The 15346-nt window shown below is 42.0% G+C and overlaps 1 protein-coding gene across 2 annotated transcripts in view; it reads left to right on the top strand.

Annotated features, from left to right (window-relative positions):
- naa15a (N-alpha-acetyltransferase 15, NatA auxiliary subunit a) overlaps positions 1-15346 on the top strand; it is an 82938-nt gene that overhangs the window by 64941 nt on the left and 2651 nt on the right. The window contains exons 17-19 of one of the 2 annotated variants that reach the window (XR_013497594.1): positions 487-585; positions 2704-2847; positions 10706-10976. Coding sequence is in view for 1 of the 2 variants with exons in the window: in XM_078210495.1 (XP_078066621.1) it covers positions 487-585; positions 2704-2847; positions 10706-10803 (341 nt within the window). In the remaining variant the exon portion in view is untranslated. The remainder of the gene's footprint in view (positions 1-486; positions 586-2703; positions 2848-10705; positions 10977-15346) is intronic. The other variant, XM_078210495.1, reaches the window with a different exon arrangement.

The raw sequence follows: 15346 nt of genomic DNA on the forward strand, positions 1-15346 counted from the left end.
AAAAAATTACCATCAGCTGATGGTGCAAAGACTTGAGGGACACAAATTTAAGGTTTTGGACAAGCGATATAGGAGAAAATGCGAAAGAAACATTTTAGTGTAGCAAATGTTAATGATCTGAAACTGACTCCAGGGTGCTGGTGACAATGAGTTAGATGGACACAAAGGAAAGAAACTTGCCGGATTATGAGGATAGTGGGAGATTGGGATGATGGGATTGCTATGCAGGAAGCTAGCATGGACTTACTAGGCCGATAAACAGTTCTGTTTATCTCCTCTGGTGCTATTCAACAAAAACCATGGTGTTTCCTAGTGTTCTCAGTGAAAATTGATGGCCACGTTGCTTACATAACCACTGAGACTGCACTTCAAAGAGCAATCCATTAGTGGTAAGGAAGCATCGAGGACATAAATCGTGACAAGTATATATTTTTTTCTTAATTTTTCTTTCTAACAATGTGCCATTTCATTTTATTGTTTTTGTAGAGAAATTCCTTCTGATGTTGCAGTCAGTCAAAAGAGCTTTTGCCATTGATCCCGACAACCCTTGGCTCCATGAGTGTTTGTTTCGGTTCTTCAAAGCTGGTATGAACTAGTGTAATCTGCAGTTTGTCTGGATTGAAGTGTTGACCTAAGCATAATTGCCAGTTAGCTTCTTCTTAACCAAGTATTAGCTCCTCTTTGTGATCTGTCTTGCACACACTAGGAAGCCATCTTTTCATTTTAGCTTAGAAAATTCTATGGATTATTAAATCAACTTGCTGATTACAAGTAAGAAATGCTACAAGAATGTTGGCAAAAGTTGTAACTGTTTATGCACATTTTTCCACTTTGCTCAGTCATCCATAATGGACAATATTCTTAAATATGGCCCTACATTCTAATATAAAAGGCAGTTTTGTTTCTTGAAAACATTTGTATCGATAGATATTTTGTGCTCTAATGCATAGATTTAATACACTGGTAGCTTGACCTCATCTCTCACATTGACTTTCTGATTTCATTTCCAAAAAGTGAGTAAAGTTTAGGTGCTTCCTGAGAGGTGATTAAGATTGTTACCTTGAGTCCTGTTGGAGAAAACTGTTGGCTGTCAAGAGACTGGAAGTTTTTTTGGAAGAAATGTGGAGATTACTCTTAATTTAATGTTGATTTGCAACAAAGGAACTCAATTCTCTTTGCCAAGTTTGGTAAATCCCCAAACTTTTGACTTCTGTGGCCTCAAAGGACAAGGGTGGCAGGTGCTTGGGAACACTACCGCCTGCAAGTTCCCCTCCATCCTGACTTGGAAATATATCGCCGTTCCTTCACTACTGCTGAATCAAATTCCTGGTATTCCAATCCTAACAGCAATGTGGGTGTACCTACACCATATGGCCTGCGGTGGTTCAAGAAGGCAGCTCCCTGCCACCTTCTCAAAGGCAATTGGAGATGGGCAATAAATGCTGGCCTAGCCAGTGACACATCCTTTGACAAAATGATAAATTCATAAACAAGAAAGGACATTATGTTTTGACACTTAAAATCGTGCTTGAAGAAGCTTGAGGCTGTATTTAAAAATAAATTTCCCATTGAGCTCATCAATCTTGTGTGCCATACCACAGACTAATCAGCTGCTTTGCATCCACCCACAGCTTGCTTTTTTGAAATTGGTTTTGCATATTGTTAAAATCACCATATTGATGAACGTATTATTTAAGCAAACTTAAAATATTCTGGCAAACAATGTGCTAGATATTTGATTTATTATTGTTACATGTATTAGTATACGGTGAAAAGTATTGTTTCTTGTATGCTATACAGACAAAGCATACCGTTCATAGAAAAGGAAAAAGTGCAGAATGTCGTGTTACAGTCATAGCTAGGGTATAGAGAAAGATCAACTTAATGCAAGGTAGGTCCATTCAAAAGTCTGATGACAGCAGGGAAGAAGCTGTTCTTGAGTCGGTTGTTACCTGACCTCAGACCGTTGTATCTTTTTCCCAACAGAAGAAGATGGAAGAGTGTATGTCTGTGTGCGTTGGGTCCTTAATTATGCTGGCTGCTTTTCCAAGGCAGCGGGAAGTGTAGACAGTGTCAATGGATAGGAAGCTGGTTTGTGTGATGGATTGGTCTACATTCGCAACTTTTTGTAGTTTCTTGCAGTCTTGGAGAGATCAGGACCAAGCTGTGATACAACCAGAAAGAATGCTTTCTATGGCGCATCTGTAAACGTTGGTGAAAGTCATGGCTGACATGCTAAATTTCCTTAGTCTTCTGAGAAAGTAGAGGCATTGGTGGGCTTTCTTAACCGTAGTGTCAGCATGGGGAGACCAGGACTGGTTGTTGGTGATCTGGACACCTAAAAACTTGAAGCTCTCGACCATTTCTACTTCGTCCCCATTGATTTTGACAGGGGCATGTTCTCCACAATGCTTCCTGAAGTCGATAACAATCTTTCGTTTTGTTGACATTGAGGGAGGGATTATTGCCGTCACACCAGTTCACCAGATTCTGTCTCTTTCCTGTACTCTGTCTCATCATTTTTTGAGAATAGATAGATGGTCTCATCATATTAAATTCAACAAAAATTGATATGTTGGCATGAATTTAAAAACTGCATGGTGAGTTGTTGTGAAAAATAATCTTTCGCATTTAAAATAAGTTTATTGTTGAAAAGTATGCATATACATGTAAATAACCAACCTATTTCTTTTACTGTTCCAGTATCCGAGAGTAAAAATGTGCCTGATGCTGTTCAAACTGTGCTGACGCAGCAAATGAGCAGGTTGTTTGGAGACACAAATCCAAAGAGTTTTAATGAGGCTTTCTTAAGCAAGCACTTGAACTCAATTCCACACAGGTTAGCTGGTAAGTGAAAGTAGCTTTGTTATTGAATCTGTATATTACGTCGATAACAGGATCGATTGTAATTCCTACATTTAACATCGTTTCAGTTGCAGAAGAAAATTCTTTTTAAATTACTCCAATATTGTTGCACATAATGAGTTAGCAATGACATGTAAAGTGAAAGCAGATTCACACCATTTCATGTGTTAATATATGCAAAAATCTTTTCTGTTAACATAAATCCCTTCCCCTTTCAACCTCTCAAACCCCCAATTCTTTATAAAGATGCTGCCTCTTCGAAGCAATTCCACCTGTACCAACAATTATGCTTTATCTTTTTCAAGTGCTGGTTCTTGCACAAATGTTGTCCTGATCCAGTCCATGTCCACACTAACATGCTGTTTCACCCAACCTTATGTTAGTGTAAGTTCCCTGTCCCACCTCCTGCTGTCTTTCTTTGAATTCATTGACACGGAAACCAATTTTAAAATTCCCAACAATTCTCATGTTTGTGCTAACTCAGCACAGACCATAAATCCAATCTGCAACATTCTAGGCGCACTTGTGTGCTGTATCAGACTTGGAAATGTTAATAGAAACATTTTATTGATGCTCATGAAGTCTGCATTCATTTTTAGTCTGACATTACTAGTTCCTGCCTATTGTCTTTATAAAAAATATATATACAAATCTCTTATGCACCTATAAACTAATTTCTTGTCTGTTTGCAGCTTCTTCTAAATGGGCAATGTAATCAAAATTAGTCATTCGCTGCAAAAAAGAGACATATAGTGGTTTTATTGCAAAAGTGGTTCATCTGAGCGTTTCTTTGAGGAAAGCTCCATTAATGGAGTTTAAACCAGTTCGTCACTTCATTTACTGCCAGCTATAAAAGGTAACAAACTGGAAATAACGAGACTGGATATATTTTTAAAAAAAATAGTGCTTCCAGTTTGTCCAGTGAAAGATTCCAAAATTCCCCATAAACAAGGCAGTTCTAATCATGGAAACACATGAATTGATCCTCTTATTGTAGCTCCTTTAAGACCATTGCAATTGTCGAATGGTACCTTGGTCAAATTAGTTGTGGAGAAATTGTGCATATAAATCAACAATTCTGTTTGTAATTTACTTTAATGTGAGCAAAGTCTGTTAAGTTCTCTATCTCTTTGGATATCTCAGTTGAGCTTTATCTGCTGCTATTTGAAAATAGGTGTTTGCATACAGACTGTGTACTTGTTCCAACACTTCTGTATAATTTTGAGTTTGTTTTTAATCCTTGGTGGCTGTAGAAAGCTTTTAGCTTGCACCTCATAATGTGGTTAGATTATAGAATCCTACAGTGCAGAAGGAGGCCATTTGGCCCATCAAGTCTGCACCGACCAATCCCACCCAGGCCCTATCCCTGTAACCTCATGCGTTTACCTTGCTGGTTCCCCTGACACTAAGTGGCAATTTAGCATGGCCAATCCACCTAGCCCGCACATCTTTGGACTGGGAGGAAATTGGATGCTTATCTAATGAGAAATTGTGTAGGAGCAACTATCCTTTGGGGCCTTGAAATTATTTTATTCTGCAAATTTCTAGGAATTAAATGTCAGTGGTTCCGCTATGCTGCACAGGCATGCAACACCACCAAAGTTCCTCTGCAGGCTATGTTTGAAAGATAATTAAAAAGGCAACAACCTCAAATACTGTTACAAGGAACCTTGGTAAATGGTAATTCTCCATTGTTGTGTATGATCAAGAAGCAATTAGAACACTTACAAATAAACTGCTAGTCCTTGCATTGAGTGTTAATCACAACTATACCTACTAAATAGGTATTTAAATATTATTGTGTTGGCAGTCACTAAGAAGTGGTAATCTTAAGAAAAGATTCATAAACTGCATTTTGTGTAATGAAGATGCATTACTTTTGTATTGTGACCAAGTGGTGGTATTACATATAGTGAAAGTCTGCACATATAGTTACATGTGCAGTAGCACAGTGATTATGTTAGTGGATTGGTAATCCAGATGCCTGGACTAATGATCTAAAGATGTGAGTTCAAATCCCAGCCTGGCAGTTGGTGAATTTAACTTCAGTTAAATAAAAAAGGCAGTATAGCCATCATGAAACTGGTAGATTGTTGTAAACCTCCAACTGATTCATTAATGTCATTTAGTGAAGGACGTCTGCCATCCTTACTCATTCGTGCCTGTGTGCAACTCTGCTCTGGTCAAAATGTGACCCCAGGTCCATTACAACGTGGTTATACTCTAAAATAGCCGAGCAAATAGCCTAATCCGGTGTTTCAGAAAAAAACTGGATGGACCAACTGGTGCAGGCACATCAGCCCTGACAACCCTGCAAAGTCTTCCTCAGGAGCAATAATAACTTGTGCCAAAACTGGGGGAGCTGCCCTACAGACTGGATAAGCAACAGCCTGACATTGGCTCTAAGGTGTGATGAAGTGAATATGACAACGTCCCAGACACTTAGTATCTGTGGGTATGTGCCATCCCACCAGCAAACCAGGTCTACCAAAATGGTGGCACTGTGGTATACAGATAACGGGGAGTGATTCTCACTGTCCTTAACATTGACTTCAGACCACATGAAATCTTGCCTACCTCGCTCCCATGTTGAAGACCACTTGGAAGATGCATTGAGAGTAGAAAGGGAACAATGTATTCTGGGTGGAGGACTTCAGTGTCAATCGCTAAACGTCATTTGGTAGTACTACTCCTGATTGACTGACTCAAGAAATTCTATGCCAGAATAGGCCTGTATCAGATGCGAAGAGAACAAGCACTGGGGAAAAACCTACTTGAACTCCGCAGTGGTAAAAATGAGTACTACACAGCCCTTGTGGAGAGACAATCTTGTCTTCACATTTCACCATTCTATTATGTTGTGTGACACAACCACTGTGCTAAATAGGTATTTAAATATTATTGTGTTGGCAGTCACTAAGAAGTGGTAATCTTAAGAAAAGATTACACAAAATGCATTTTGTGTAATGAAGATGCATTACTTTTGTATTGTGACCAAGTAGTGGTATTACCTATAGTGAAAGTGTGCACATATAGTTACAGATTCAGAACAGATCTAGCAGCTCCAAGCTGGGCATCTGAGGTGCTGTGGGCCACCAATGGCAACAGAATTGTTCTCAATGACAATGGCCACATGGCATATTGCTCACCCTGTCGCCATTATGAATCCCACACATCAACGCAGCTTCAATGAGAAGTGTAGAACAGCAAGTCGGGAGCAGCACCAGTTGTACCTAACCAAGTGCCAACCTGGTTAAGCTGCAAGGCTCTGACAAAAGGTCATCCTGACTCAAAATGTTGCCTCTATTCTCTCTCCACAGACGCTGTCAGGCCTGCTGAGATTTTCCACTATTTTCTGTTTTCGTTTTAGATCCCAGCATCTTGCTTTTATATTAAACTGCCATGCAGGACTGTGTGTATGTTAAACAGTAGAAGCAGCTTATGATAGATACAGCGATCCCACAATTAATGAATCAAAGTACTGTGTACAGTACTGTACTGCACCTGTGTACAGCTTTGGTCTCGCTTGAGAAAGGATATACTGGAGGGGGTGCAGAGGAGATTCACTAGGTTGATTCTGGAGTTGAGAGGGTTGGCTTATGAGGAGAGATTGAGTGGACTGGGGCTACACTCATCGGAATTCAGAAGAATGAGGGGAGATCTTATAGAAACATAAGAGTATGAAGGGGATAGATAAGATGGAAGCAGGGAAGTTGTTTCCACTGGCAGGTGAAACTAGAACTAGGGGGCATGGCCTCAAAATAAGGGGAAGCAGATTTAGGACTGAGTTGAGAGGAACTTCTTCACACAAAGGGTTATGAATCTGTGGAATTCCATGCCCAGTGAAGCAGTTGAGGCTACCTCATTGAATGTTTTTAAGGCAAGGATAGATAAATTTTTGAACAGTAAAAGAATCAAGGGTTATGGGGAGCGTGCGGGTAAGTGGAGCTGAGTCCACAGAAAGATCAGCCATGATCATATTGAATGGCGGAGCAGGCTCGAGGGGCCAGATGGCCTACTCCTGCTCCTAGTTCTTATGTTCTTATGTTATGTTCAAAGCAAAACACTGCAGTTCTGACACATCCCAGTAGTGCATGGTAGTGGACAAATAAACAACAGAGGTGAAGGCTTCATGCACATCCCATTCTTCAGAAATAGAAGAACCCAGTATGTGAGTGAAAAACACAAGATTGACGCATTTACAATCATCAGCCTGAAGCACAGGGTGGATGATTCATCTCTGCCTACTCCTGAAATCCCCAGCATCACGAGTCCGTCTTCAGCTAATTTGATTAATTCACAAGTTCTAATGAGAAACTGTTGAGCACACTTGAAACAGCAAAGGCTTTATGGGCTACAACAACATTCTGACTATAGCACTGAAGGTTTGTGCTGCAGAACCAACGGTGCCTCCAGATGAGCTGTTCCATTTGTTACAGCCAGCCCCAGGTGAGGTTCCCCAAAGGTTATTGATCCAGGTGAGACTATTCAATTTTTCACCGTCTGACTGGGATAGCCCTGTATTGTTACAAACACTGGTGAGGAGAGATGACTAGCTCTGTGTCTTTATTCAACCCACCCTCTGGCAGCAACAAAGGTTTAATCAAATAAGGTTCCTTTTCCATTGGATACCTTTTCCAGACCCAACAGATGTGTTTAAAAAGGAGCCAATTTAATCAGACTTTGAGTTAAGATAGAGTAAGTTTATTAACTACTAAAAAGGCACGGAGAAATGGTAAAGCATATACTTCGAGTCCAAAAGTAATATAAATAAAAAGTTATAGTCCTTGTTATGCAAGGAGTAGATGACAAGTATAGTCGTTACAAATTGATTTCAGTGTTGTTGACTTTTGTGGGTGAGTAGTTGATTCTTCAATTCAGGTGCTTTGTGGTTTGGTGGAGATGTTCCAGCTGTGATCCTTTTTCGCTGGCTGGTTGACTTCCACAGCCAAAGTTTTTAGATATTCCTGCAAAAGATGGCTATTTCCTTTTTGTCAGGGTACTGCTTCTGACACACCTTCAGTGTGGAAAACTTTCAGTTGGCTTTCTTCACAGCACGCACACACAGACCGGCAGGGCAGACAGGTCATGGGGCAGCTCTCTCAACTAGCCTTTAACCCCTGTCTTGTATATTCCAACTGGAAACCCGGAATACACTAGTCAATCTAGACAATTACACCCAGGATCTTCGACATGGGATGGCAATTATGTTCCTTTGTCTCTACTGGGATTGTAATCTGTTTGTGGATTATTTTCGCAGTATCTTGCATGGAAACACCGAGAGGTTCCATTATCCCTTAAATAAACACCCTGCAACCATTCCAGTCAGTGGCCATTCTCAGTCATCTTCGGGGTTTGAGTCCATTTAAAAATGTAAAACTTGGATCTTTTTAAAATTCCATATTTCTGTGTGCAATTCCAGGGATTTTTCTCCATTAACATAGCACAGTATGGCTAAAACACTGCAATTGCAGGATAATATTGTGTTTGTCTGTAAAATATCAGGCAAATACAAACTGGTGCCACATCAGGCTACTTTCAATCATCAGTTAAGTGGCGGAGGTGCCATTAGTAGTGCAATCAAGTGATACTTGCTCACTGGTGCTCAGCTTGGGTTCTGCCAGAACCAGTGTGCTCCAGACCTCATTATAACCTTGATCTAAACATGGACAAAAGAACTGATTGCCAGAGGTGAGATGTGTGTGACTGCTTTCAAAATCAAGGCAGTATTTGACCAAGGGTGGCATCAAGGAACCCTCGTAAACTTTGCGAATTGAGGAAATTGCTCCACTGGCTGGAGTCATACCCAGCATGATGAAAAATGTTGTTATTGCAGGCCAATCATTCTCAGCCCCAGAATATCACAGTAGGAGTTGCATGGGCTAGTGTGCTAGACACAGCCAGCCTTAGTTGTTTCATCAATGACCTTCCTTGCATCGTAAGGTCAGATGAGATGTTCACTGATAACTGCAGTTTTCACTTCTGTCACAACCCCTCAGATAATGAAACAGTAGCGCCTGCATTCAGCAACAACTAGATAAAATTTAGCTCTCCAATAAATGGCATATAACATGTATACCACAGAAGTTCCAGACCATGACTTTGTCCAACAGGAGGGAGCGTTTCGACTTCCCTTGGATATTCAGTGGGAATTGATGTCACTGAATCCCTCACTGTCAACATTCTGGGGATCAGAAACTTGAATTAGCCACACACATACTATGGCTAAAAAAAATTAAGTTAGAATTTATTTATTAGTCACAAGTAGGTTCACATTAACACTGCAATGAAGTTACTGTGAAAATCCCCTAGTCGCCACACTCTGGCGCCTGTTCGGGTACACTGTGGGAGAATTTAGCATGGCCAATTCACCTAACCAGCACGTCTTTGGACTGTGGCATCTGGAGGAAACCCACGCAGACATGGGGAGAACGTGCAGATTCTGCACAGACAGTGACCCAAGCCGGGAATCAAACCTGGGTCCTTGGCGCTGTGAGGCAGCAGTGCTAACAACTGTGCCACTGTGCTGCCCCATGGCTACTAGTGCTAATCAGAGGTGGCCCTCAGTTAGGGATGGGCAATAAATGCTAGTCTTGCTGGCAATGCCCTCATCCTATGAATGAGTAAATAAAGATGTGCCAGTTAGGTGCATAGGCCATGTTAAATTCTCCCAGGGTGTGCCTGAATAGGTGCCGGAGTGTGACGACTAGAGGATTTTCAGCGTAACTTCATTGCAATGTTAATGTAAATCTACTTGTGACTAATAAATTAACTTTAACTTTACTTTAAAGTAATCAGGGGTGCAGTGGAAAGCTGAAAAAAAATTGCAATCACCTTGTGCTTCAATTTTCCAATAATTCCCCTTCAATCTTTCACTATTATCTCGGTGTATTTTAATATCAGCCTCACTTTGCAAACTTTGATTCTGTATGGTTATCAGTATCTTGCTTTTGCTCCATACATTAATAAGTTCCATGTGGGCAATCTCCTCAGTAGGTAACTGAGATGAAACAATTGGCCTTTTTTCAAAGAGCTGTACAAATGTCTGGCAGTGTGCTTTGGTGATCAGAGAGTTAGGCTGTAGTAATGGAATTCTCCACAAGAGTGCATTGGTCCTGATGTGGCCTGCAAAGTTGAATGGGGAGATTTAGAGGAAATTATGGCTTCGTGGCTGTGTCACTGGGGTAGTAAGAAGCCCAGGTTGATGCTCTGAGGTCACGGATTCAAATCCCTTTGGCATCTGGTGGAATTTAAGTTAAATTAATGAAATCTGGAATTGGGTGCTAGTCTCAGTAATGGTGGCCATGACAAACCCATCTGGCTCATTAATCCTTAACTGGTCTGGCCTACATTTGACTCCAGGCGCTCAGCAATGTGGTTGACTCTTAACTGCCCTCTGAAATGGCCTGGCAAGTCAAGGGAAATTAGGGATAGGCAACAAATGCTGGCCTTTCCAGCGATGCCCAGATCCATGGAGGAACAAAATAGTGATCAAATGTTGTATGACTTGTCCAACCTTGAGCAATCTGAATATTTTTATGCAGAGATTTTCTTCAGAGTGTGAGGTTCGAATACATTATGGAAGGACTAAGTTTGTCAGTCTGGGTTCAATGTTATGGTCAATTTATTTGATCTCTGTAGACCAAGTAATGTACAACGTCTTGGGAAGGGCATTAATTTCTTAAAGAAGGCTAACTTAAAAGTTCAATGAAAGCATTTGTTATAGCTTTTGAAACCTTGACTTTGGGTTTATGTCCTTCGTTCCACCCTCTCTTCCAAATTGCATCTATCGTTTTTTTTCCCCCACAGGATTATATAAAACCTTTTTATTCTTTTACAGCTGCCAAAATGATGTACTACAATGATCCTTCCAGTCAAAAAAGGGCTGTGGAGTTAGCTACAGGACTTGATGAATTTCTAGACAAGAGAGGCATCCAGGTGAGATTTATTGTTTAAGAAACAAATTCCCATTTTTCTCTCCTTGCAGGCCCCTTATCACACATGCTTCAGTCAGTGGAAAGAAATGGCCTGCTTTTAATCTGCAGTGACTGATGATTAAGGCTGTCCCACCCTCTGGCTGCAGGATGCAACATAGTTGAGAGGCTTGCAAGGTGAGAAAACTTGAGGGGTTGGCTAGAACATTGCTTTAGTGCTACTGTACCCTGCATAAATAAGTCTGGATCACGGATTTGTTGGGTGTTATTGGAGGCAGGCTATGTGAATGGTCTGAGAGTGACTCAGTAGCTTTACTCCATTGCAGTGAGTCCGGTCCTTCTGCAATGTTTGGAAAATTGGCTTTTAGTGAGTTTGTTTCGTGTATATTTGTTAGAAATAAGCTTCCACACCTCTTGACCTACATGGACCAAAATTGAAAATGGAGCTGCAAGCAAATAACATAAACTCATCTCCAAGTTTGTGCTGCAATATTCAATAATTATTTGTTCTCCAGCTCCACTGAATAGAATTAAGCAGCATTTAGCAGAGTGTATATGGTAAAATTAAATTTTAGTGATCATTCATCAAGTGCCCTTGTGTGAATTGTCCGTATGTTATATTCCGTATATACTTTTGTAATTGTGTTCATTGCTGATCAGAGAAATTTGGATGTATTGATGGATTGCTTAAATGCTTTTCTCAGAAGATTGATTGAAGTTTTAGTAATGCTAATCTATGGCAAAAAGGGAACAGGTTACAATAGAAAATAGGAATTTACAGCAAAAGGACTTGCATCTTCTAACTGAAGTTTAAATTTGCTCGTTTAGAATATATTGGTCCCTAACTTCCTGGACAGATTTGGGGGGTATCCCAAAGTTGCGCTGAGGAAACTCTCTGGGAAGTTCCCAGGTTAGGGTTGTCCAGAAGCACTAACTTCCCCTGGACAATTGCACTGTGTTGGGAATCATTAGATAAAGCAGTTTGAATTGCCAACACCGGATGGTTCTGCCAGTGTTGCGCTAATGACTACTCTAAAAGAGAGAAGAAATAAAAACACTTCTAAGTCCAGTGTAACTATTTTAAATACCCAGACCAAGCCTAGCATGGGCGACACCAACCTCCCCCCCCCCCCCCTCTCAAAACCTGATCCCTGGACCCAACCCCTCACCAACTCGACCACGCGCGCGCACACGCTTCCCAATGCCCCAGGCCCCCAATGTCCAAACCCGCATCCCCTACAGCCCATTCACTTGGCACAGACACTTACCTTCTCCCTGACCCAGTTTTCAATGAGACGTTTAAACACACTACTTTATGGCAGCTAGTGTCGTTTTAAAAATGGGGATGTGCCCTCCTTCGCATTGCTCCTTTTATACTGCACTGCTGGAACCGGGGACGAACTTCGCTGCCTGCATCTCACCCAGGAAGGTGGGGTGAGACAGGTTCTTAAGAATTTAAGCGCAGATAAGTCGATATAGAGTGGTAATCTGCTGCTGGTTGCCACTCCGAGGGAGTTAAGTGTAAAAATTACCCAGTTCATTACTGGTACCTCTATTTGCCCATAGCTAGTATCAGAGAGAGAACCAACTGAGTACGGGGAAGAGAAGAAGAGTACAGTAACTGGAAACTAAAAAGTCAAGACCAATGGATGGATTGAACTTTCTGGCCTTAAGTGAAATTGGGGGATTTTTAATCCTGAGAGCAAGCATCTTATTTTAAATTCCGCTATCTTGAATGTTGTGGTGGTCAGCTGTAATCAACTGTGGAGCTGCTCCATTTCATTATAGTCAAAGTCTCACTGCATGGATTCTATCATGTAGCTTCTTAATGTGTCATTCATAGAACAAATTACCTGGAATGGGGCACTACTTGCTAATATGTATAATTACAACTTAGACCCGGATTGAGTCAAAAGAAGCATGGTTCAGTACAAGTTAAGTTATTTCACTAGCTCTTTGAACAGTTATTTTAGTTCTGGAGTAGGGCCTTATCTGTTAATCAAGCTAAGAACCATTCCAACTGAGAAGGTTCGAGGATTTGATCATTAGTCTGCTAAATTCATTGACTGTACAGTAATTGCCCTCTCTTCACTAGGATGTTGCTTGGGATGGAGCATTTGAGCTATAAGGAGAGACTAGATAGGCTGGATTATTTTCTCTAGAGAAGGCTGAGGGGTGGACGTGATTTAAGGTGTACGAGATTGTGAGCGGGAAGCGTGAATAGGAAGCAGCTGTTCCCCTTGGTTGAGGGGTTGGTCATGAGGGGGTAGAGTTTTAGGGTAAGGGGCAGGAAATTCAGAGGAGATTTAGAATTTCTTTACACTGAGGCTGGTGGGAATCTGAAATGCACTGCCTGGGCAGGTAGTGGAGGCTGAAAACCTTACAGCTGTTAAAAAGTATTGGATGAGCACTTGAAATATCATAACATTCAAGGGTATGGGACAAGTGCTGGAAAATGGGATTGGTGGGATTTTAATGGTAGTTCTTGTCGGTGCAGACTTGACTTTTCTGTGCTGTACGCTATGACACTATGTATTCCCCGCCAAGAGAGGCGAAAAATCAAAGTCTCTGTTCCAAATTACTATCCTGTGACCTCTGCAGGAAGTATCAGGTAAGCATCAGGAATGATAGCTGTACAACCCTACAGCATTCTGCTGTTATGGTCCATATAGAGCATGGTAATAGCTGCAGTAACGTAGATCTGGCACTCAAATTGTAGATCAGCACGAGTGCCTTCGGGAGAAAGTGAATTCAAAAAATGCAGAAAACTTGATATTTATTAGTTACTTTGAGGATTTTTAGTCTCTGTTTAGCTCATTTTGATTGCTACTTTAGGATTTTGCAAAAGGGCTTGGGCTAAACATATTGCTCTCACCAAAGTAAGTACGTTCCGTTAAGTTCCTCATTCTTTTGGGAAGGAACCTTTCAGTCGATTAGTTTTCCAAACTCTGGCAAATCACTCATAAGAGGGAGATTTACCCAATTCCCCCAGCCCTCCCTCCCCTATTTTCACCAAGCTCATTTTGAGATTGCAAACTCTCTGTCGAGAATTTTAACAAATCTGATGCAAACCCAAAGAAGACACAGTTCATGGGGGCGATTCTGTATCCTGCTGCGCTAATTCTTTAGCTGGGAAATTCCAGTGGCACGCGATCTGCGGGATCCATGCTGGGCATCCCCCCTGATGGCATCTCCCAGTGCCGGATCTCCAGTGGCATCAGCTCCGCACCGGAAATCAATGGGAGCCGCATAAATTATTTAAACATTTACATATATTTTAAATACAATTAGCGGACCCGGGACTGAAGTCTCTGGACCTGTTAGCATCTCCCCCTCCCTACCCCCTCCACCGCCAGAGTGGTTCATTCTAGTGGGGATTACTATAGCTCCCCACTTGCAGGGAGCTGGTGACCCGACCATGCTGGGGGGGGGGGGGGGGGAGGCAATCGAGGCCCCCTCCCCCCAAGAGGGTCGGGTGGCATGGGGAGGTGCCCCCTGGGCATTGGCACCCTAGCAATGCCAGCCAGGGTCCCCTGGCACTGCCCAAGGAGCAAAGTGCCATTGCCTAGGGGGCACCCTGGGACCCATGGGGCGGGGGGGGGGGGGGGGGGGTCGACATTAGCCCAGGCATGCATAGGGGGCCAGCAATTGGGCTATGGAGGGCTCGCATTGCAGGCCCAGTCAGCAATCGGCAGGCCAGCAGACGGGCCACTGCGGATGTGCCGATCTCAGCGCTGACAGATTGTTGCATGCACAGTGGCTCGTTCAGCGCTATGCGCTATGCTGTTGGCCTCTCCAGAGGGAATAGGTCCCACCCACAAATTTCTGGAGTGAATCCTGCTGGGGCACTCTGCAGTGCTCAGTGTGTGGAAGATTCTTCTCTGAACTCCCACTGAAAGAAATAGTATGATTTACTCCAGTTTTCACAGTCGAAACTTAGAATTTTTATGAGAATTCCGCCCCATGTCTCTGGTGCAGGGTATGTGCCGGTACGACAGAAGGAGTTCGTATCCAAAGAAAAACTGCTTTTAAAAAATAATTTTTCTCATGGCATTTAGGGTACCTAATTGTTGGCACTTGAATGCTGATTTTTGCCAATGACACCATCACTTGTCAAAGCCATCTGTAATGCATACACAGACACCAGTACTCTTCTCAGAGAAAGATACCAGTTATCGCTTTTCAAGGCACTCTTCAAATACCAATACTAGCGGGGCTGTGAAAGAGTTGCTTTAGCCACTCAACGTTTCATTGTCAAATTACTCCATTTTCTTTGGGAATTTTGACCCGGAAAAGGGTCTTCCATTTCAACGATTCCTTTGGGCCTCAGCATGTGGTAATGGAAAAGGTGCTCGTTCATTAGTAATAAGTGCAGTCATCAAGCTTGACTTTTTTTTCTCCAGCCTTCCCTAATTCAGTTGTTAGCTTTTTTGTGGGTTTTGAACTTCCTCTATCGGATATGCAACAAAATCTTTGGGCTAGATGGACTGTGTCCTCACTTATGAAAGGTTTTCCCTGACTGGATAGATGGCAAGTGTTTCTTGTGA

This window comes from Mustelus asterias, chromosome 1, assembly GCF_964213995.1.
Source record: "Mustelus asterias chromosome 1, sMusAst1.hap1.1, whole genome shotgun sequence".
Taxonomy (NCBI): domain Eukaryota; kingdom Metazoa; phylum Chordata; class Chondrichthyes; order Carcharhiniformes; family Triakidae; genus Mustelus; species Mustelus asterias.